Consider the following 23,839-nt stretch of genomic DNA (forward strand, 5'->3'; position numbering starts at 1 on the left):
AAAGTTACAAATCTGTCCTGTTAGAAAAATACAGTGTCACATCAGTGACCAACAGCAACAACCACAAAAATTCAGAGAAACAAGTGCATTAACTCAATGGGAAAGCATCAGATTAATTGAAAAAATAGATAAATTGTTTTAATGGGATGAAATTACCTGTAAAACATTTTTCTTTCATTCCACAACTGAGCTAAAATTCTGTTTCTCCACTCTGTTCATGAAACAAGATATAATTCCCTATGAAATTGTTGTACCCAAATGATATCAACAGTAAAATACTAGTTTTTATCTCTAACATGCAGATAGGGATTATTCTTATTCTAGCACATTTAAAAGCATTCAGTATTACCTATGGAATTATTTTCATTCTCTATTAAAAATAGTTCTTTCAACTTACAAAACAATGCAAATTGACCCACTGAAGTTTATTTGGTTCATCTTTTGGTTTAAAATATTTTTAACTAGCATTTAAATTTGAGTGAGCTCCATGCTTGGCATCAATGTGTCTTACAACACAGTTGTTTTGTTTTAAAACTTTTTGTTTTGTCTTATTTAGAAGACATACTTCTCTTTATTCACAGAAAAAAAATCCTTCTGCACTAATCACAATTACTTTTTTTTTTATGGAGTGCAGATACAGCAATGAAATCTGTGCTGTGTCAGTATTATTCACAATACCGAAAAATGTCCATTTATACATTTAAAAAACATTTTATTAGAAGCTTTTACAATAAGGTGAAGGATTTCAAGAAAAGAAACAGCATTTTAAGTGAAAGCATTAGAATTTAGCTAATTTGTCCTTTTACAGCTTAAGAGCTTTAAAAAGTCACAGCTGAGACAGCAAGTTTCTCTTACCCACAAAGATCCAACATACAGCACAACAACTCCATCAAACACAACCCACCTTCCCTTGCTGCTTACACAAGACTTCAGCCACACAAAAGCAAAAAAATTCGACAAAATGTAAATAATGAGACCTGAACTTCTTGCCCTGTTCCAGCTATCACAGCAGAATTTGTGGTGTGGATGCTGATTTGATAATGAACAAAAGCTTTTGCCAGGTTATTTTCTCTTGTTCAAGGAGGGAGCATAGCACAGCAAATGGGATCTTGCTGTTCTTCTGAAAATGCTAGAGTAGCAGATGTTCTATAATAACACAAACAGTCAAAACCAAATAGTGATCTACTTAAAATTAATCAACTAAACTGTAAGAAAAAGATTCCTCAGACATAACACTATGCTACAAATGGGAATCAGAAAATCAAGTGGACCAAGAAGTATATCAAGTAACAGTCAAAGGAGTGGAACAAGAAGAGGAGTGGATAAAAAACAGACACCTTTTACTAGAATTCCTCTTTTAAAAAATGTTCTGAGTTGTTTTTTTCCCTTCCATATTTCCAAAGTTAAACACTGTCTTATTTGTTGTAAACACAAAACTCACACTAGTTGCAAGTTTCCAGGATTTGATCCAGCACAGAACAGCTTACAGAAGGGCTATGCAGAAGGACAGAAGACTCACAAAGCACAGAGACCTTACAGCTGCTTCAGCTGCCTTCATGTATGCTGTCAGTTACTTCACAGCATGATTAGCATACAGTCCCTCTGAATGATCTATCCATGGCTGGACAAAAATATTTACCAATACTGACTTTACATTATAGATATGACAGTGATTTATCACTAAAAAGTCATCACATAGTAAAAAGAATGTGAAGTAGGGAAATACTTCATGAAGTCATAGTTACAAAGTGAGCTACAAAATACTAAATGAGATTATGTAATTTGATAAATTCACCTATAAGAAACTACACGTACACTAACCAAGGTTAGCTTTGTATCCAAACATTTTTCAAATAGATTTCATCACCTCTGTGAAAAACTGAGGTTGATCCCTCAGACAAGTTTTTCCAGGTGGGTTAATCCCATATCTTCCCACCAAAACTTATTTTCTTTCATTTTGAAATTCAAACAGAAAAAGTATTGTACACTGCTCTCCTGTATTCCTGAATTGTACGGACCTAAAGCATGTTTTATCTTGGTTTAACACTGCTCTTACAGCCAGTTCGGGTCAGCACAATAATCTTTCATTGCTTTTCTGTCAAAATGCGAATTTTATTTCAACTTGCAACTTATGGAATACAGTCAAAATATGCACCTGTCCTACTGAAGAAAGGAGACTTGAAAAGGTAGATGCCTTCTAACTGGCGAAGAGGTTTTATTTTTGAAGACGTACTACCGAGTTACCCATACCTGAAGACAGGCTTGCCCCTGATCTGCCGAAGATCAGGCAATAGTTTATGCTGTCTCTCAGTAGCAAAAACTTGCCCTGAAGGTCAAATCTGACTCATAGGCCATTTTTTAATAGGTTTGCCTAACTCCTTGCTCTACTTGACTTGTCTCAAAAGCAAACTCCTTAACATTTTATACAAACATTATACAACCTTGAGTTATAAATCAATAAAACTCACTTAAACGTAAGGAACCCTTTCAACAGGAAATAGTCTCTTAGCTGAAATTCTGCTTAAATTAACATTAGCATTGCTAAATTTTCTCCAAACAAGTGTCATAATATTTATAGTTCAAAGAGAAAACATGGTAATTGAGATACTGCATAGAATTGAGGGAAGAAAGTTTACAAGTAAAATTCAAGCCTCTAAAAATCATGGGTCCAGACAAACTCAGAATTTGAAAAGTTCTTCTGGTAGGATGTATGAGTTTGCATTTTATAATCACAAACTTCAAGAGCAGTCTCCACACAAAAATGTTTCTCACACACCAGGACACTACAGTTCACTCAAAATAGTTAAGGCTCACGTAGCAAATAATCAATCATTCTCTTAAATCAAGCCTCAACATATCTGGAAGCCTACTTTGCCAGTAAAATGATTTTAAAAAATTAGTATTACAAATAGCATGAGTGACCACAGCTGTTTGACATTTTAATGTTTTCCAAAAGGCTCCTTGGGTTTGGATTATGAAGAATTTTTTAAGGGAAAACAAAACCACACCACAACAAGACACCAATAGGTCATAGGCTCCTGTTTCTCCTTGTCTTTTATAAATACCTTCAAGAAAAGGTACTTGTGGGTTCTTTTGCACTATAGGTGTCATATTATCAGAATGCATAAGAAGTAAGCAGTATTCAGACCTCTCTTTCCTCTATGTAGCTACATAAAGGAAACGTAGCTACATAAAGGAAATGTTTAACTGTGATTACTTAGCTATGGCTTATCCTGTGTCCATGAGTCCCTCTCTCCCTCTTTAACTTTTTTTATCAGTAAATAAAAAATTTAAAAATATTTAAAACTCTTTTTACTCTTAAATTTGAAGAGTTTATTTAATTATTTTGATGTAAACACAATATACAATACTGCCTTTAAGCTGTATAAACCTACACTATGCTTTTCACACCAATGAGAGCAAATACAAAATTAAATGTAAAATGAGAAAAAAAGAACTTTTGCCATGGTTTAAAATTCATGACATTTTTGCCAGCAGACAGGTTCCTCAAAGTATGTCTCAGATGCTGATACTTTCTTACACTTTGTAATTTAGGGTTTTCTTCGCTAAATATGGCTAACTAAATACTGTTAGTACTGAAAACAGAAGAGTAAAACCACACTAACTCATTGGCTTGGTAGTATAATATTTCACGTAGAATGCAGTCGAGAATTTTATTATTCCTTCTCTTTAAGGAACTACTACAAGCATATTCTACTTTTTTCCCTATAAGAGGAAATAATTAGAAAAAGAACGCAACTATTCTTTCCCATATAGGCATAACAGCATGATTAATTCTGAGACAGTACCAATACAACACAGGAAAATATGAAATTAAGATACAATTTACTTCAGGCCCAAACACAGCAAGCACAGTAATCTTCATGTTACTTGAAGAATTTCACCTTTGTCTGGTACTGATGATTACTGCCATGCAAACTTCCTCAGCCTCAGACCATAAATTCAGATAACATTTTGAGAGTCACAAGTAAAATAAAACAGAAACTAAAAGGCTCCAAGTAATTCTGGCTATTAGTGATATGCAGAATACACACACCTATCTTACAGCCATCTGGAACAGTTTAAACTTCCCACTGAAGTTTGACTACTGTTCTGTAAATGGATCAACAACAGCAAGAAGTTTATTTCTTGACCTGGAGTGACAACCGAGTATACAAATTCCTCATCTATCTCAGTCCATCATTAGCTGCAATGCAGAGTTGAAGGGAAGAGAATACGCAGAAAACCCATACACCTGGCAGCAGCTCAGTGTACAGCAACACTCGGGTCATTTCACAGTGACTTCTGTACACACAGAAACACACAGGATCAATTAGGTTAGAAAAGACTTCTGAGATCATTGAGTCCAACTTATGACAGAACACCACCATGTCAACTAGATCATCGCACTAAGTGCCATGTCCAGGCTTTCCTTAAATATCTCCAGGGACGCTTAACTTCTCTACCTCCCTGGGCAGTCCATTCCCACACCTGATCTTCCTTTCTGTGAAGAAATTCTTCCTGATGACCAACCTAAACTCCCCTGGTGCAGTTTGAGACTGTGTTCACTTGTCCTGGGAGAAGAGACCAACTCCCACCTGGCACAACCTCCTTTCAGGCAGGTGTAAAGAGGGATAAGGTCTTCCCTGAACCTTCTTTTTTCCAGACTAACACCAAAGACCCAGTCAGACTCCAAAGACTGTGACTACAATGGTACAGCTACCTGTGAAAATCCCTCTCCACCCAGGAGAAGGTAAAGTGAAGATCAAAGGGAAAGGCTTTGATTGTGCCACTCACCAGGCCCCTCAACAGGCCTGAGAAGTCTTTCGAAGACTTTTGGAGCCGCTGTAGTAAAAGAACTGCCAGGTCAGGGGAGAAACAGAAACAACACAGTCCTGTGATGGGGAGAGGATTAGAAAATCTCTAGGAGAGGAGTTCTCAGGAAAGACCTTTTTACATCTACTAGCCAGATTTGTCAAAGATTAATCTTTTTTCAAGAAGGTTCTAAATATCAAATACTGTGCTGCTGTATAAATATTGAACTGATTAAGTTTTGTTCATTCATAGGTTAACAGATTTTTATACCTGGGTCTATTTGGAACATTGTACATAAATCACTTCTTTAACTAATAGAATACACCTTTCAAACCCAGTAATATATTTTGAATAATTTCCATTAATCTATTCTGCACAATTTCTGTAGTCACACACTGTATGCTGCAAGAAGACTGTATTTGTCATACTTTCTAGCTTTGAAAAGAACAATTCAAGTTAACTCAAGCACTTTGCACTATTTTATAGACAGAATAAACAGGATCATCTGAAATCACAGGAATTGTAAGGTGATTGTGCATCATAGAACAGCCAAGAAAAGATATCTAGATTAATATCAAACAAAACAGATTCTAACAGCAGATTAGCTACTTCTTGTTGGAAAAAAAAACAACAAAAAACAAACATAAACAGCATAACAAACTACAGAAATCACTCACTTAGCCAGACAAAGAAAGGAATTTCCAAACCTTAAAATTAAATAAATAATCATGTAAAGTGAAAATGTCAACATAAAATACAGAAAACAAAAAGATAAAAATATTTAGGTATTTAGGTTTTAACTCCAGAAGAATATAGCAAATAAAATAGTGCCCACAAGACCATGTAAAATTGATCCCCACAGAGCTGAAAGAAGCATCCCTTTCTCTGAAGAGCCACTCTTATCAGGAGGGTATTCCATGGAGGAGAAATAGACAATTGAAGCTAGAAAATGATGGATAGCAATGACCTTTCTACCTGTAAAACATGGGCATATTTTAGGTATTTAATCTTCAGAATTGGATTATTATTAATCAATTATTCATGACAATTTGAATCTATGGTAGATGTTTTTTGTTTTCTTAAATATCACATAGCTAAGCTTCTGCTTGAGAACTGGAAAGGAGATTAAATCCTCACAAGCAAATAGTGTTCAAGACTGGCATTTTACTCCCTCCTAAACATTCCCTTCCCTGCATAGCAACACACACTGAAGATAACCTAGTGCCCTCTGCAAAAATCCTGCCTAAATATTCTAAAATCCATCTTTATAGCCTTTTTTTCTCTAAGAGGGAAAAAAAATCCCATACCTCTTCCAGAGAACAAAGAAGAGCATTGTGGTAACACAGAGCAGCAAAAACAGCTATGGCTTCATTCCTATAGGCACAGGTGACCCTGCTGCATGTTTAACATGCACTCCTCCTCACGTGCCAACAGTGAGTGATAACAGAAGCAGAACCACACCATTATGGGCCACCAGACCATGCAATGAAAATAAGCAGAAGGTGTTTGCAGATATTTAAAATGTACTGCCAAAAAACGATAGCAGATGAAGTTGTTCTAAAGCTCTTTTGAAAAGCAGAACCCCTACATTCAGAAATAATATAAAAATACGTATGTGTCTGTGAAGAGAAGGGAACAGGTATCAACATTTTTTAGAAGAATAACTGTACTGAAAAATATGTGTCTTCCCAGCTGGGGGGAACCACTATGGAAAGACTCTCCTTTACTCAGGTTCTAAAATTGAAGGATATGGATAACAGTTGACAACTTATGATGACTAAACCAAATTTAACACACATAAATCCACCAAGGATTCAGCAGTTTTTCCTTTTCTCAAATACTCTGTTAAAAAAGTACACCTTATTCCTAGTCTAACTGAACTTTCTGACTTTATATTTAGTTCTCCCTTTGTCTTGCTATAGTTGAAGAACTGTTTTAAAAAATTTCTGTTTGTTGTGGCATGCTTCTTAGGGACTAGGCAAAGCCCCTCTTTATTTCCTTTGTTAACACCAAACAGATTGAATTCCAGGAGGTTTTCCACAACATGGCACATTTTCAACTACTCCAGTCATTCCTGAGATATTTGTGGTTCTCCCCTGACCCCTCTCCAACTGCACAGTCTTCCAGTAACAGTTATGCAAGTGTATTAACAATTACTACAGAAAGGTAACACAACTGCTTCCTTCTTATACAGCCCTTCATTGTTTATATGTCAGTATACAGTAATCTTTTGATTCTCAAACTCTCTTCAAAACCAATAAATTCCCTGGTTGAGGCTTCCTGTAAGATTAACTGTTTACCCAGGACATTATGAACATTTTCGTTAATGGGGAGAAAGGATGCTCCAAAGGAGGTAGGGAAAAGGCTAATCTGGAGGAAATCTCTGGAGGTCAAAAAAGGGAGCTTGAAAAAAGACTGAAAGGGCAAAGCAAGGTGAACATAAAACATCTTACTGTGGAAAACGGGGGCAGTGTTTTAGTTTATTGATGTTGCCTGGTAAACTGAGTTCACAAGTGCAAATGAGAAATCATACATAATGAAGTCATTACAGGGGCTCGAACACTGGACTTCGTTGTTAGTGTGCCAGTAAATCTGCCTGATTAATCTAATTCCATATAACAGCAGGATAAAACAGCTGCAAACAAGAAAAACCTTGGAAATTAAATGCTGGAAACATTTATAAAGTAAAAGCTAATGCTAAGACAAATGGAGTATGTATCAACTGTGGGGATGGAAAACAATCTGTATGGGAAAAAAAGAAACTGAATCATTAGGATAGTGTGGAACAGTTGTGAAGTATGCACTGTCTAAAACAATTTTTAGAAAGAGTTTTAAAATATACTGTAATAATCAAAACACTGTTTATTTCTGACCTCAAAGTTCTTTCAATATGCAACAGTCTGTGAACTTTAGTTTGGTGGGGTAATAGATCTGGTTGAATCAAGACCATTTTGAGCTACAATACTGATTTCTTATATTAAATACCCAAGTAGTGTTTGTGATAAGAAAGCTTATGTTTGCTGCACTTGTTCTAGTTTTCAAACTTGGCTACTAGGTATATTGAGTTGTAAACTTCTAAACTTCTGCAAATTTCAAAATGTGTAAATGAGTCAAGCACAGTTCCTCAGTTTTTAAAAGGAGAACAAACTTCCCTAGTCATAAGCTTCTCACCCAAAAAAAACCCAAAAAACAAACAAACAAAAAAAAAAAAAAAACACAAAAAAAAAAGAAAAAAGAAACTGCTTTGATTTCATCATTTTTGTTTCTTCCATCTAGAAGACTTTAAACTAAAGGTTATGTGAAGCAAAGAGAGAGGTTTGCATCATAGCATCTAATCAAATAAGACTCATAATAAAGCCTCTACTACAGTCTTATTAAGACTGTTTTAGAAACTTACAGCTTTCAGCTAAACTTGCTTTCCACAAAGTCAGAGTGCTACTCTAACTCAAAGTCAGAGTAAAACTACTCATGACTCCAGGATGAGGACAGTCATACACACAGGAACAGTACTTTTTACCTGTACATTTGGTCTTATCTTCCCCCCTTTCCCTGTTTCTTTTTTTTTTTTTTTTTAATTCAGCAGCAACTAACCCTTTCATCACAGAGATATAACAACATATAATCATCAAGTCACTTTATCAGGGGTTCCCACTATCTGCCACAAATTCTACTATATGTTGAAAAAAATGTATCATCAAAACTCCCTGGTGCAGCCACTGCAGTATGTCTTGGTGGTGAACAGACTAGAGGATGCACAGAATCACCCTACAGTCCTTGGTCCTTTCCTCCATAGTTTAGGCATGCTGCTAACTGCTATGAAATAAATCTGCTTTCTCACACATTTGGGAATAAGGAAACTTCTAGGAAGAGGGAATGAGAAAGAGGCTCCTCCAAAAGCAGAAGATGCCACACACACCTTTCCATATCATCAACATAAGCACAAAACAATTGCTTGTCCAAGGACAGTTAGGTTTAAAGCAATAATCTTTTGGGACAAAGTAAATTCTCAAGCTGTGCAGGACAATTCTCCCTGCTTGTAGCCCTTTAAGTATTATTTTAAATTGTCAGATAAATATCTGACATGTTAAATTCAAGTCTCCTGTAAAGGATAAAGATAACTATTCAACACATCAGAAGTGTAAGTATTTACCGGGATTAATAATTTAGGAAAAAAAAAAAGATTGACTAAGGTTTGAAAATAATTTCAAATGCTAACACAAAGTTCTAGAGAAGATAAATGTATAGATAAGACTAAAAAACAACTAAGCAAAATAACAAAACAAATGAAAAAACAACCTAAAAAGAAACAAATAACTGCAGCAAAAAATCACCAGTTTTGACAACAGCAGATTCAGAAATATGAATTTACCCCACTGTAACAGTACAGTGTGCATTGTAAAGAGAGACTAATGCTGAAATATGTGATCAGACAACCTCAAGAGAGCCAGAGCACCACTCTGCACTTAGTTCATTTTCTTTGTGAATACACCCAATAATTAGAGAATAGTTCTTCATGCTGCCCCTCCCTTAAGCAACTAACATTCAAGCATTCACAGAATTTTAGAGCATTACAGAGTATTACCTCTGGCAGTTGACAGAAATATCTTTGCCTTAAGAGGGTACAATGGATAGCATATGATCTTGAATCCAAGATAGGAAAATAGGAATGATCTTGCATACCTTTTTTATGTTTTAAAGCACACAGGACATACACTAGGAATGTGGACCTGTAAAAACTAATTTAAAAACTCCACAGCTCCATAGCATGGGTCTACTACTTCAAGACTCAAAACCCTTAAAAAACTTACACCTGACCAGTACTCAGTGCATCTGGAAGCAACTGCTCTCAGCATAGTTTACTCTGTTGCTTATATATATGCATTACCTGGGAAACTGAGGGTGATGACACCTAGCACAGCTGCATAAATGCAGTACTAACTATTGTACTATTAATGATCAGAGAAGAATGTAACACTAAGGCTTAAAAAGCTTAGATGCTACCGAGGTCTGTACCATACTGCACCACTCGAATCCCACCTTTCTTTATACTTGTTGCTTATGCATGCTGACAGGAGTCAATCTGGGAAATAAATTCAGTAGATGTGCATTACAGTTGCAACACAATTGCATTTGACACACATTTAACAGAGTCAACAGGCAGTATCCCATTACACTGTGAAAGCAAGCCTCAACGGCAGCAATTTGTTCTGGAAATACTTACTTCTGATGAGGTCACCATCAGTGCAATTTCCCCAGATGGACTGCTCTTGTATCTCTGCTTGTATACTTTGATTACTGGAAGGTTGGTTTATGTCTTTATCTCCTGCCACAGCAGTCTCTTGGTCAGTTTTTCCTAAGTCAAAAGAAATTTCAAAATATTAATTTCTACAGTATTTTTTCTCTATGTTAGCAAAACTAATTTTGAAAATTAAAAGTAAGGTGGCATAAATTATAACTTTTCTTAGCATCACCTTTTTTTTCCCTTAGAATTAGCTTCCAATAAAGTTGATTTTCCATTTGCTTTCTGGCCTAGATCACTATAATGTCTTGTTTAGAAAGACTTTTAGTCATATTATGCAAATTGACTTTTAGTCAATTATGCAAAATAATACTCAGCAACTCCGCAGCTTCTGTAAAAAATTAAATTTTGGTGGGGGTGGGTGGGGTATTTTCTTATTTAGTTACCTTACACAAAGCTTTCATATAAAAATTTTAATAGTTTTGTCACACAAAAACCATTACTTTTTACCTACATATATGTGGCTCTAGCACATAAAAGCTATAGTAATTTTACAAAATTTTCCTCTCTATTTTTTATAATTAAGCACATAATCAAAGAAAAATACAATTGAAAGTTCAAAAGTGACTAGTACAAAAATTCAGAAAAATTATTATAACACAATTACCTATTTTTTCTTTAAAAAAATAGTTTCAAAAGGCCATTGCTGATTAAAAGTTAACATTTAGCCAATAATGAAAAGAAAAAGTATTTCTTCTGTCCAAGTATACATAAGATGCAGGAAAAATTTCATAGTAAGGTTATTTGAGGGATTCTCCATTTTATTTCACAATGTAACAGATGTTGTTTTGATGATGTTGCCAGTTATCACAAGGAGACCAGAACTTCCTCAAACCAAGGCAAGTGACAGTTTTCATCTTCACTGTTATTAATGTTTCAATAATCAAATCTGCACACACAAATCTTTCTGTTCTTGATTGTTACACATTTTTTCCTACTGGCATTCAAGGAAACATCTTTAAATCTTGATTTACTTTGTTCATTATTCACAGCAACAGATAATCAGTTTATATTAATTACTCAAGGGATCTGTAAAACACTAAATATTGTCAGTCTCATGTATTTTTTTTTTGAGAATATCTATAACATTTAATATTTACAGTGAACCTAGATGAGCAACTGCTGAAAAGTCTATTAACTTTATTTATTTGTTTCAAACAAATACATTTATAAATCCCTTATTACAGTTTTATATACTGTATCCTCTAATAAAGCAATTATTCCAGTCCCAAGACACAGGAAAAAAATCACTTTTTGCTACTGTGGCATAGTAAAGGTTAGTTTCTTCATGTAACCCACAGCACTTTGATTTTAAATCCTAACTTTCTGCCTTTGTTATCCATCCTATCAAACTGAGGCACTGGACATCACTCAAAATAAAATATGCCATCTTGTGTGTATAGTAGCATATGCCTTCAAGCACTGCTGCTCCCCTTCTATCAATTTCTACCTCTGAAATGTCTGACTTAGCTACCTCCATGGTACTTTGCTCCCAGTCCTCCCTCCCACCAACTTTCCTCAAGCCCACCCTGAGAGGAACTGTTTCACTGGGATTGGTGTAGTTATTGAAATGAATGGGAAGATACTGACTTTAATGATTTTTGCCCCTTGCCCTGATGACTTAGTATTACCTATACAATCATCCTATTAACATTAAAAAACAAAAAACCAAACAAAAAAAAAAACCACCACAAAGCCCACAACAACAAAAAATAAAACAAAACAAAACAAAAAAAAAAAACAAATAAAAAACTCCCACCAAATTAAAAAAAGCAATAAACCAAAACACAGAGTGTTTCAACCCCTTTGACAGACATCAGATAGAAATTGTTTCTGTCCAGTATCTATCAAATACAAAGTGACTGCATTGAAGTATGACGATTTAGCCTGTGCACTAAAGCATTAGGTGCAAATGTTTATCAAAAGTGTTTGAGAAGTGTTCTGGAATAGACTGAATAAAAATAAGTAGTGTCCTGACAGAGCTAGTGTACAAGCACTCTGCTTTCCACAAATACTAAGATTAAATGAGCTGTTTTAGGAGATTTTGCTCTTAAATTACTTTACTACAGTGATGACACCAAAATTACAATATGTACCCAGCAGTGCTAGTTCAGACCCGGAGAGGAGCTGTATACAATACTCTCATATAGGATATGACTTTGCAGAACCCTATTATTTCATGTAGTAAACAATGAATGGCTATAAGGAAACAATAATGTTAATATTATGGGGCCCTTAGTGCTCTAGATTACATTTTTATCTAAGAAATCTGAAGGAGTGCAGAATCCAATCAGTCATCATTATTGATATGGATTTATTTTTCATCCCTCTGCTTGTTTTCAGTTCAGTATATTTTTCTCTTTTTTTCTTCTCATTGTCTAGGCTGTATGTGTATTTTTCACGTACACTTTTACTATTCTAGCTGGGTATAGTAAATGGCCAGTCAAGACCATGTAAGCAATAGCAGAAGTTAACAAGAAAAAAGAAGCACTATTAAGAAGTTTTAACAGAAGCACTGTTGCAACTGAACACCAAACATTTTTGATAGGAAGTTCAAAACAATTAACATTAATTATCTCTTCTTTGATCTATTGAATTCACATGCAGAATGCATAAATGTGAGTAACAGAAACCTACACCATTAAAAATGTGTTTGGTATCTTACTTTGCACTCCAGAACTACCCACTGGAGCAGCTCATCCTGAAAGGTGTTGCTCCATGGTGTGGTGAGCTCACCCTGGGCAGCAGCTAATGACCATGCAGCCTCTCCTCCCTTCCCCAGCCCCCAGCAGGTCAAGGGGAGAGAACAGAAAGACGCAAGGGAAAAAACCTGTGTGTCAAGATGTAGTTTAATAACTGAAGAAACGATGAAGAAAAGTAAAACATGAGATGCAAAGTCAATCACTTACCATCTCCCACAAGTAGACCAATGCCCAAGCTAGTCTCTAAGCAATGACTACCTCCCCTAAAACCTCCTCCTGTTTTTATTGCTGAGCATGACATTCTGTGGCATGGAATGGCTAATGGGTACCGTGTCCCCTCCCAGTCCTATGCCTACCCTCAATCTAGTCACTGGAGAGTCAAGTGGGAAAAGAGAAAACTTTGACGGATGCTGTGCAAGTGTTGCTCAGCAATAGCCAACCCGCTGGTGTGCTACCAACCTTGCTTGAGTCACTGATCCCAAACACAGCACCACAGGGGTTGCTATGAAGAAAATTAACCCCAGCACACCCAGACTTAGTTCAATGGGGCTTTAGATACAGTAGACCTTATGATCTCTTTTATATATTTGAGCATTTTTTCATTAATTGCTTCTGGTGCATCAGACTACTGAAAACAGACACACACTGGTGTCTTGATTCAGTTGCTTTTTCTTGAATATGTACCTTGTCTCAGTCTTTGTACAAAGGAATTTATTGATTATTCCCTTATAACAAACAGTTGATAATGGGATCATATTTTCTTTTCTTAGTAGATTCCACTAGAACATACCAGTTACAACCAATCACACATGAAGACAGCCTCAAGACCATTCCTGTCTTTTGTTGATGCCATTACTTTTATGTTAGGTACCTAAGAATTTTCACAACAGTAGTTTATGAAGAATCAACACAAATACCTTACTCTGACAGAAATACTAATGACTGGATCTGGCCATAGAAAAGTATGACTTTTTTTCCACTGCATCTTCAAGTAAATTTGTAACACCTTTCTGTTTCAATCAAGCTTACCCTTAAGAATTCTTTCTGTAAGACTTCCTTAGTATTTTAGCTTTTGCTTCCTTTAGCACACCCTTCCACTCTCATGTGGCTAACCTCCAATACTGACAGCCAAGAAAAAAAAGAGATGCTCTTCTTAACAGTTCAAATAATGGAAAGAAAAGACTCATTATGTTCTGAGTCTGGCAGAGCTAAAGTATAAATCCAATCTCTCTTCAAAACCACAGTAAGTTACTCTAGGTCATGTCACAAAAGCAACACAGACTTCTTACCTACCACAGTTCAGCTCCAAACCAGCAACTTGTGTGGCTCTGTACTTCTCCTAAACTAACAGCAGTGCCAGGGCTGAAAAGCTTCTAGTCAAAAGCCCCAGGGAGTGACACCCACACAGAACAGTGTGTGATTTATCCCGAAGGTAAGCACAGGCAGAAACTCTCCTTGTCCAGGGACTAATGCAAGATTTAAATAGTAAGAGATATGACATGCCTGTGAAGTATAGAATTGAGATGGCTGAAAGCCAAATCATATCTATGATACGGACAACTGGCGAGCCACTTAGCGAAAAAAAATTAAAATTTTAATCACATCTCAAAATTACTGCTTCATTAAATAAGTGAATCAAGTGAATTACTGATTTTTTTCTATGGAATCGTTTAAGTACATATAAATAATTTCTATAGTACATACATTCATTTTACTATAATTTTGTTATATTTATTTTTAAATTACACAGCAATACACATATTCCATAGAATAAAATTCAATTTTCACCTTTGAGACTATTGTAATATTGATTGTTAACTTTTGTTCTAGTTTGGAGAATATGCCTCTGGTTACACACACTTCTTTGCAACATGACAAATACATTCTGCAAGACTCCACCAACTGAATAATGTCAGCAGTCTGGATTAGCAACAAGGCTACTATTACAACAGCCCCATCAAAAAGTAAACTTAACAAAGAGTCAGACCTGTCAAGAAATACCCATGTATATTAGGCAAAACAGGTATACAGGGCAATCTCCCTAGATTCCTTCCAATTCTGCATCCTATGCCTTTGAGAAGTTGTTGGAACATATGTGAAACTAATTACTGAAAAATTCTTAGACCATCCCAGTGAATAATCTCTCTTTTCAGAGCTACATTTGTGTATCTTTCTCTACAATGTGAAGCACATTAAGTGAAGATTAAATTAATACACAAAACTGATAGAAAATACAAAAAAGATAGGTAATGGATGTGTACTTGGAAGACACTCCTCAAAGAGCTCAAGTCTTTGACAAATAACCAACTTTTCTTCTCCAAGGGTTTATCTATGTGCACATTCACACACCAGCTGGCCCCAAGAGCGTCACCACATATTCTTGTTCAGAAATGGGTCTCTGTGTGTTCATGCATGTGCTATCATATATCATGAAGTATGTAACATACACAAAATAAAAATGGAAACATATGACCCCATTAAGTGGATTGCACGTCCTCAGAGTTTAATTGGCAGCTGATTTCTGTTCATAAGATGACACATAACCTGACTCAGCCATCGCTTCCAAGAATGTCAATCATTAGAGTGCATGACTAGCAAAATGACAGACTGGACTTGAGAAACAGGTTTGGAGTTTGTCTATAAAATTTAGGAGCTTGTATATAAAATTAATTCAGTGAATTCTGCTGCAACAACTGAAGCCTTTGCTGCCATGACAAATTAATTTTCTGTTCACCAGCAACGTGGTGGACTGCTCCAAATAGCATATAAAGAAAACACAACTGATGGGAAAAGTTTATGGAAATTTGAGTGCATCATTCTCATCAAGGAGAGAGAAATAAGCAAAATGGACTGGCACAGTGATCACTGATGTCCAAAAATGCAATCACAAACAGTCCAACAGTTTTATTGCACAGGGGCACAGGAAAGATTTGGAAGCACAGGGCAAAGTTACTTAGGCACCTAAAGCTGACCTAGTTCTTGGGATGAACCATCAGAAGGCCTGAGTTTTTCTTCCAACAAGCAGATGCAGATTTAAAAATAAATGTGCCAAGTTCAAATTATCACAAATGAAATTTTGTCCTTCAAAGGAAAGAGCAATTACAAAAGAAAATCAATTGCCACAAAACACAAACATATAAGTAGATCTATGAGGAATAAAAAAAGTCAAAGAATGTTCCCAAAAGGAAATGTAACAATCAGTTCTCTGTCTCAAGCCTACAATTGTTGGGAGGGATTGAAGAGCATGTGGCAAACACTGTATTTCTAACACTTCCTTTGTTCATTAATAACCTTGCTGGCAAGGAACCACTAAGGATGCTACTTCCTACTGAAAATTCCACTGTTCACAACAACAACACAAAGAAACCCTGATAAAATCACATTTCACATCATTGTATAATCACTAACAGTAATGCCTGCCACCTACTTTATGAAATGCCTAAAACTTTTAGGCATTTTATACAACAAATAAATTCAACAGTTTCTATAACAGAATGCCTATTCCAGCATTTACCTGAAACAATCCCATTTCATTAAGGACATCTAATATTGATAATCTACAAATTATGGAGTTGGAAATCTCCAATTAAATGTTTGATTGTTTTAAAACAAAACAAAAAAATCCAACTTATTTGCATTCATTTAATTTCAGTGGCTTTCACTTAAATGTCTTGTTGCCACTTTAAATGGCTTCAGTAAGGTGGCTTCAGAAGTGCCACAGAAAAAAACAGTTTTTCAAAATTAGAGCAATGTAGCTGAGCAATTTTTTGGAAAACTCTTACAAAGAATTTTCCAGGTGCATGCTATGGCACTAGAAGTTTGACAGCCCTGAACAAATTTGAGTCAGGATAAATCAAAAATGAACAGCAATGTGCAAATAGGTATTCTGCATTATTTTAAGTGTTAAAAAGGTCAAATACATAAATGAAGCCTTTTCACAAATAATCATACTAATTATACAGTCAGCTATGCACGTATGTCATTCATCCAAAGAAGTTTCACATGTATACAAAACCACTTTCATGGAAGTGCTAAGCAATACTTGGCAGCTATGGCTGTATTAGCATGACTAATAGAACTGGGCCTGTACAGTGAAAGAGTTAACTTTAAGAATATTCCATGTAATACATGTTCCAGGGGCTTTTTACTTTGAACTAGTTCTCAGATATAATCTTAAAGATTCAAGGCTTACTAGTGGTCGGGAGTGTATTAGGCACATTCCTACAGCTTTCACATTATTTTGAGCTAAAGGAATGCCATCCAGGTCACTCCCTAGGATCACTCCGCAATGCAAATCAAAGTAGAGGTGAACAGATTTATTTCAAAACTGCATGGCTGATCCAAATAAAAAAAGTAGGATAACACACTCATTGCTGAGTGTTAATTACAAAAAAAAAAAAAAGTGTTTAAAGCAAAGAGAAATCTAACTTCTGAGAGCCCAAAGCTGGACTTAAGAAGAATTACTGTGATATAAAATAAACCTGTGATGTAAGATGGAACAAAAATATTTTAAACTTGATACAAGATCTTTACAGTCAACTCTATGAAATACAAGTGCATCACACCCATGAGGGCATGAATCACTTGACTGTAACCGTATGCACATGAAACTGAAAGCAGGCGTATGCTTTCATGACAAACTAGAGTCAGACATCTATTTACCAAAGTTTTAGATATTTCAGTCAGTAATATTAAATAAATGCCTCAGTACTGGCCCACAGCAATGAAATAAATTAATACAGATTCTCTCAACTCTTGTCAGATAGCAAGAGGAAATAAAATTATAGAGGAAATATTTGGTAAGTTTGAGCAATCCAAGTACACTGGTTAACTGTTAGAAAAATATATATTACTCATAACACTGAGGCATTGCTGGTAAAGTGCAGTAATTGTTGTGATAGCAATCACTGTTGCCTCAAGAATGTCCAAACATTCCCTACATTAAGTCTTCTGTCACCCAATCTCATCTAACCATCAGATTCCTTTCCTGCTCCTCATCATGAAAACAGTTAAGCAGGGAAAACATGAAGATTAGAATCACATTCTTGAAGAGGAGTACTTTGTACATTTTCTGAATGGAAGTATTAGTTGCTACATATGGTTTCTTGAGATACCAAATCAGAACGGCCTCTCCATCCAGCAACAGTGAGATGATTTGCACCAGAGAGAACAGTCCTTATAGAATCTGATCCTTTGTGTTTCTACTGTATTTCTCCATCCTCTCCACCCCACTAAAATAAAAAGTTCTAGTGAATTTCCATCATCTAAAGATTTATTATAGTGAAATTATCAATCTCAATTTTGTAATAAGTTGTTAATTATTATAGTTATTTTTACTTTCTTTCTTAATTGAGAAAGCTAAGTATTATTCCTTTGTTATTCTAGGTTACAGTTAGTTACCAAAAAGCAAAGATAAAAGCATTCCAAACAATTTATAGATGACAGCCCTGAATTTATCTCTTGTATTCCACAGTTTATTCAAATGCAGAGGATTTTACTGCCATAGTCCAGGCAATAATCACACCATAACTTCTAATATTTTCCTAAAAGCAGAGAGTCTAATGGTCATGAATTGTCACATTCCTTCCTCAGGGACATTATTCTGGTACCTATGGGTTGAGAACTACCTGATCACAATCAAACTGAAGTAGTCTGAGCAGAGACATGGCACTATTCACTGACTACATCACACAAGGAGATGCAATCATAATTTGGTTCCAAGGTCCATGAGCTGCAGCAAAGAAAGAAGACATCACAAAGATCTTCAACAAGGGTGCACAAGCAGAACTACACTTTTGGAAGGATGTGGCAGAAATTAACATGTTTGCAGAAATTAGATTAAACCTTCCATCCTGCAGTGTGTCTCTTAGAGCAGCAGACCACACTGACATAGATAATGGTTTAAAGACTGAAGTTGAATTTTGACATTACCACAAAAGAAGATCCCATGATTTCATTTGCTCTCTCTCACAACACACTAATTGTGGATGGGTGGCATCCAGATTGTCACTAATATTTATGCATTTATTCAAAAATGAACTAACAACTAAGAACAGTGACAGGGGATATGTTGAGAAAGCATAGTGGTTAAAGTAACACAGAAAAATTCTTTAAAATTGTGAAAGCCAGAGCATACCACATCTGTAGACCAAACTGCCTCAACCCAGTTTTCATCATGTCCAAACTGATGAATATCCCTGCATACTGCCTAAGCTTTATTAAGTTTGTCTGATCTTTAATTACGTTGTGAAATAGCTATTTTTGAATATTCAAAATTCAACTGAAGTTTCTTTTCCTTTAATGGAAAAATATAACTAATCTTCAGCATCAGAATGGATATGATAGCAAGCAAAAGGAACACTTTGTATATGTGGATTTCTTGATGATACCTCGCAGAACTACAGAAGAGGAAAAGTTTGTTCCCAGGATAAGATATCTGTATCAGTTAAACATTTACAGAGCACATTAAAGTATGCTGTTACAAATGAGAAATTCCTTCTCATTAGAATGCACTTAATACTTTATTATACATACAAGATAAGCCATATTTTCCTGATTAAGGAATCTTTATTTCTAGGTCAACCCAGATTTCAGGTATCTCACTGTAAACACATGAAGTAATTTATATATCAATAATATGAATTTCAATCAAAGCTTTTAAAATTCTCACCAAATTCTAGAGAAGTCAGTCAGTCTCCTGGGGGCAGAATAGATAGGGGATAGGGGCTGTTCAAAGTCCCAGACATACTATCTTAGTTTTTCAGCCCTGGAATATCTGAATTACCTTACCCTGTAACCACACACCACAAAGCTGACAACAGAAATGCTGGAATATAGACTGGAAATGTTATGAACTCACCTTTTCCTCTTTCCACCCCCACTTCCCCAACAAACTTAGACTAGAAAAAAGCAACAAATATCCACATAAAAAATCCATATTATCCTTAAATTTAAGTTCATTAGAATAAAAATAATGTATTTGAATGCTGAACTTTGCTTTGTCTTTATGTGAACTCTACATAAGCTTTAAAATTGAGCATGTGCCTTGATAGGTGTGGCCAGTGAACAAACTATAATCATAATGCTTGTTTGTATCTTACTGATCCCTGAGAAAGCTGTGAGGTTTAGTTGTGTCATTCAGATTTTCTGCACATTACTTGTCAGGGACAGATCAGTATTTGTTTCCCAACTTTTCATTAAAAAAAGAGCATGTATTTACAATCATACCTAGGACTTTCACTTCATAGTGAACACTCAGTTTGAAGTGGTACTGTGAGAAAGAGACCACTTCCATGCTAGTTAGTTCACTGACTTACAACTGCAGTAACTTTGATGTATGTCCTACATGCAGAATTTAACAGGTGTGGCCAGTTGACCACATGACAAATAAAAACAATACCCTGAAAATAAACACATATCACAGGTGCTGATGTTTCTGACAAAAATGTGATTCTAGCAGTTCAGTTCTGCATGCTTCATCTTCTGCATTTAATCTTTTTTATTATTATTTTTTACTGTTTAGAAGTTATGAGTCATTCTCTAGAACAAAAAAAAACCAAAACCCATGCAACAATAAGATAAGTATAAGCCAACTTGCTGGGCCCCCACGCCAAAACATTTTTTTATTTAGCTACAGATACTTTCTGGTTTCTATAACAAGTATTCAGCTTTGATTGCACATAGCTATTGATTTTCTTAGTTACAAAAACAAGACTGCATTTTTAATCCACAGTTGCACAACTGTATTACCAGGCTCTGCTCCTGTGAACCAGTCATGAATAAAGTCACAGTTCTTGAGCAAGATTATTTGTCTGTTTTTCAGAGACTTTTTAAACTCCTGTCAGAACTCTGAAAAATCATAGCTGTAAATAAATAAACAAAGAAAAGTCTCATCTTCACAGACCAGGACTTGACAGGCAAACATACTTCCCAATTTTGAGGATAACCTAAAATATACTTTGTCAAATTTCCCTACATGAAGGTTATCAGAGTTATCAGTGTATTTTGTTCAAAAGCAAATAAGACATATCTTAAATAATTTGTCTTTAAGATGAACATACTTTTAAACAACCTTTTGAACAGCTGATATGAAACAAGTTATATTCTCAGAGATTGATTTTAGCTGCAGCATCACAGAGTAATTAAGAAAAAAAAAAGCAAAGTGACTTCCAACCTGAACAAGGCTCTCGCTATTGGATCAAACTTTCGTAATTTACTTCAAGAGCTGGAAGGACAGCTTTACAGGAAATAATTCCTAAACATAAACACAAAGCTGAGAAAAACAAAAGCGATTTTTAAGGAGCAACATCTGCCTCTGAATGGCAGTTTTTCAAGTACTGAAAATCAGGGCTGAGAGCAACACATTGCTCCTTTTTATTTTTTTGTTCATTTTTTTCATGGGAATTTTGTGTTAAAGCAGTAAAATGGTGAAGTGAAAGTGCTACAGAGATACACTACAGAGGGGAGGGGCAAAAAAAGAGGGGTTAAAACCCAGCAGTCAAATCAGTAAATGTATCATTCAAATATAACGCGCAACAATTACAGAGAAACTTTAAAGCAACTTACCTCGAGGGAGAGAGATCAAAGAGCTGTTTTCCGTCGGAGCTTGCTCTGGCCCTCCAGGCCCCGGAGGAAGAGGTTCTCTCACTTGGGACATCTGCCAGCTCTCTCGCCGAGTAACAGAGAGCCTGCACCCCTCTCCAACAAAACTAACACGCGACCCTGAAGGAACAACCAAATGAAAGGACTCGTTAACGTATTTTATGCAGAAAACTCACGGCTCGGGGCGAGGGACCGAAGAGGGACAGTAGGGAAGCGGCGGCAACTTTCCGGCGCGGCGGCGGGCGCGCCCCCCGCCCCCTGCAGCGAGCACCCGCGGGGCCGGGGGGCGGGAGCGGCCGCGGGGGTGCCCGGGGGGGCCCGTCGGCCGCGGCGGGGCCGGCCGGCAGCGCGGCGCGCCTACCTCCGCATTTCTCCCGCTCCGCCGGCCCTGCGCCGCCCGGCCCGGCCGCCGCGGGAGCCTCCGCGCCGCGCCCGCCCCGTCGCCCGGCCCGGCCCGGCCGCCGCCTCCTCTCGCGGCGCGCCGCCCGCCCCGCGCCCGCGGGCCTTCCCCCGGCAGTGGCGCGCACAGCCTGGCACTCACACCGCTGTCCCAGCGCCGCCACAGTCACTCCTTCTCCATCATTTCCGGACAATGAAACATCCCGCTCCGGCTGGCGGCGGCTGCGGCTCGGCGCGGCGCTTGTGCAGCTCCTGCCGCCCGCCAGCGACCGGCCCGCGGGCTGGGCCGGGCCGGGCCGGGCTGCGCGGGGCCGGCCGGCCGCGGGGCGCCGCGCTGCCTCCGGCCGGGCCTCCAGCCATGGAAATTCCCCCGGGAGGCCATAACCCGTCGGACAGAAGTAGGCAAAAAGGGGAAAGAAAGGCCCCAGGAGAATGTGAAGGGAGGCTTTCCAGGCCGGGCAGAGTGTGCAGCTGCAGCGCTGGCAGCGGTGCGGGGCACGCAGCGTGGCGCGGCCGCTGGCTCCAGGCTGGCCGCTGGCCGCGGAGCGCCCGCCACCAGTTGCGCCTCGGAGCGCGGGGCGGCACGTGGGGCACCCAGGCCCCGGCCTCTGCACCCCGCCGGGCCCTGCCGCGCCTAGGAGCTTTCTGCCCCTGCCCCTGACTGGTAACGTGCATGTATATCTGTCTATATCCATTAAAAGGATTTCACAGCCGGCACACAGAAATACTCAAAGAACACAAAGAATAGAACAAGCAGTTTTCAAAAGTAGAACCCTAAAGTGCAAACTACTTCCTCTGCTACCATCTGCCAAGTAGTGTTACGTGGACTTTCTCCAAATAGGAAATAACATTTCTTTCCCATGGCACAGTCTGATGTGATCATCCGTCTTACGCTCTGTTCTTGTCCACAACACAGGGTACTGCAATTATTGCTCACACATGTGCTGGTGTCCATAAGCTACATGCTTTGCCTTGCTTATGGAAACACAGTATGTCACCTTTCTCAATTGAAGTGTGTCCAGGTCTAAAATATATTTTCCTTAAAATTTACAAGCAGATTATTTTATTATGGTTTAGTAAATATGTTAGCTTTACTGGTATGTCTCATGACAGTGAGATATTTAGATATATTTTTTGAGGAAAAAAATAGTAGGAACATAAGTTATAGACTATCAGCATCCTAACATAAGAGACTATAGCTGATAGATATTTATTTTGATATCACACATGTTAAGCAATATACTCAGTTTTTAAAAGTTAACTTCTTAAAGTTTGGCCTTTCCCTGACATGCTTGCAAAACAACCAGGACGAAGTGTAAATACCTGACTAGGAGCCAGTTCTGTGTGAACTCCACACCCTTCAGAGCTAACTCTTATGTCAGAAGTCATCAGTAATTTTGCAGCACACTACAGTTTTTATATTTTTGTGATTGCTGGTGCAGAAGAGAAGTGTGATGAAAGGTGCACATGCTTTCCTCTGAAAAATACTATAATTTTTTAGTATTTCAGTAACCTAAGGTGTTTTTTGGTGCAGCATAGTCTTTCTTTAAACATTTATATGGAAAATGTGGGGGGAAGAAGATGTTTTAAGTAGGAAAGAAGCTGTATGAAAAAAATCCATTTGGGGCAAACAAAGCTATTATTTAACTGTGTAATAATAATATTGGTCTCTATATCTACACTTTTCATCTATGAAAACATTGCATAACTTTCCATAGTCCCCTCCTTGCTGTCCTGGGGGCAGAGTGATCAAAACATAAGGTAGAATTACTTACCTCAAACTCCCAAGTGAGTCAGTAGCAGAAGAAAGGTTATGACTCACTCTCAACATACAAGCTTGTGTTTTTCCCTCTGAAACTGGAAACATAGCAGAGAGCTGTGGGAGGAGCAATAATTTAGCCAACCACACCCTGCTTCCAAAATATTTCATTGGATAGTAAATGCATATGGAGAGCTGATACCACCCCAGGTTGGTATTTTGGTGGGTTTTTTTAACCTTATCTATGAAACCCACATGGTAAAC

General features: G+C 37.3%; 1 protein-coding gene across 1 annotated transcript in view; it reads right to left on the bottom strand.

Moving 5' to 3' along the window:
* MDFIC (MyoD family inhibitor domain containing) overlaps positions 1 to 22,526 on the bottom strand; it is a 49,093-nt gene extending 26,567 nt beyond the window's left edge. The window contains exons 1-3 of the mRNA XM_064422342.1: positions 21,959 to 22,526; positions 21,382 to 21,537; positions 10,037 to 10,168 (exon numbers count right to left, since the gene is read on the bottom strand). Coding sequence (XP_064278412.1) covers positions 10,037 to 10,168; positions 21,382 to 21,537; positions 21,959 to 22,511 — 841 coding nt within the window. The 5' untranslated portion in view covers positions 22,512 to 22,526. The remainder of the gene's footprint in view (positions 1 to 10,036; positions 10,169 to 21,381; positions 21,538 to 21,958) is intronic.
* Between the last annotated feature and the right edge of the window lie 1,313 nt (positions 22,527 to 23,839).

This window comes from Passer domesticus, chromosome 5 (genome assembly GCF_036417665.1).
Source record: "Passer domesticus isolate bPasDom1 chromosome 5, bPasDom1.hap1, whole genome shotgun sequence".
In the NCBI taxonomy this organism is placed as follows: Eukaryota; Metazoa; Chordata; class Aves; order Passeriformes; family Passeridae; genus Passer; species Passer domesticus.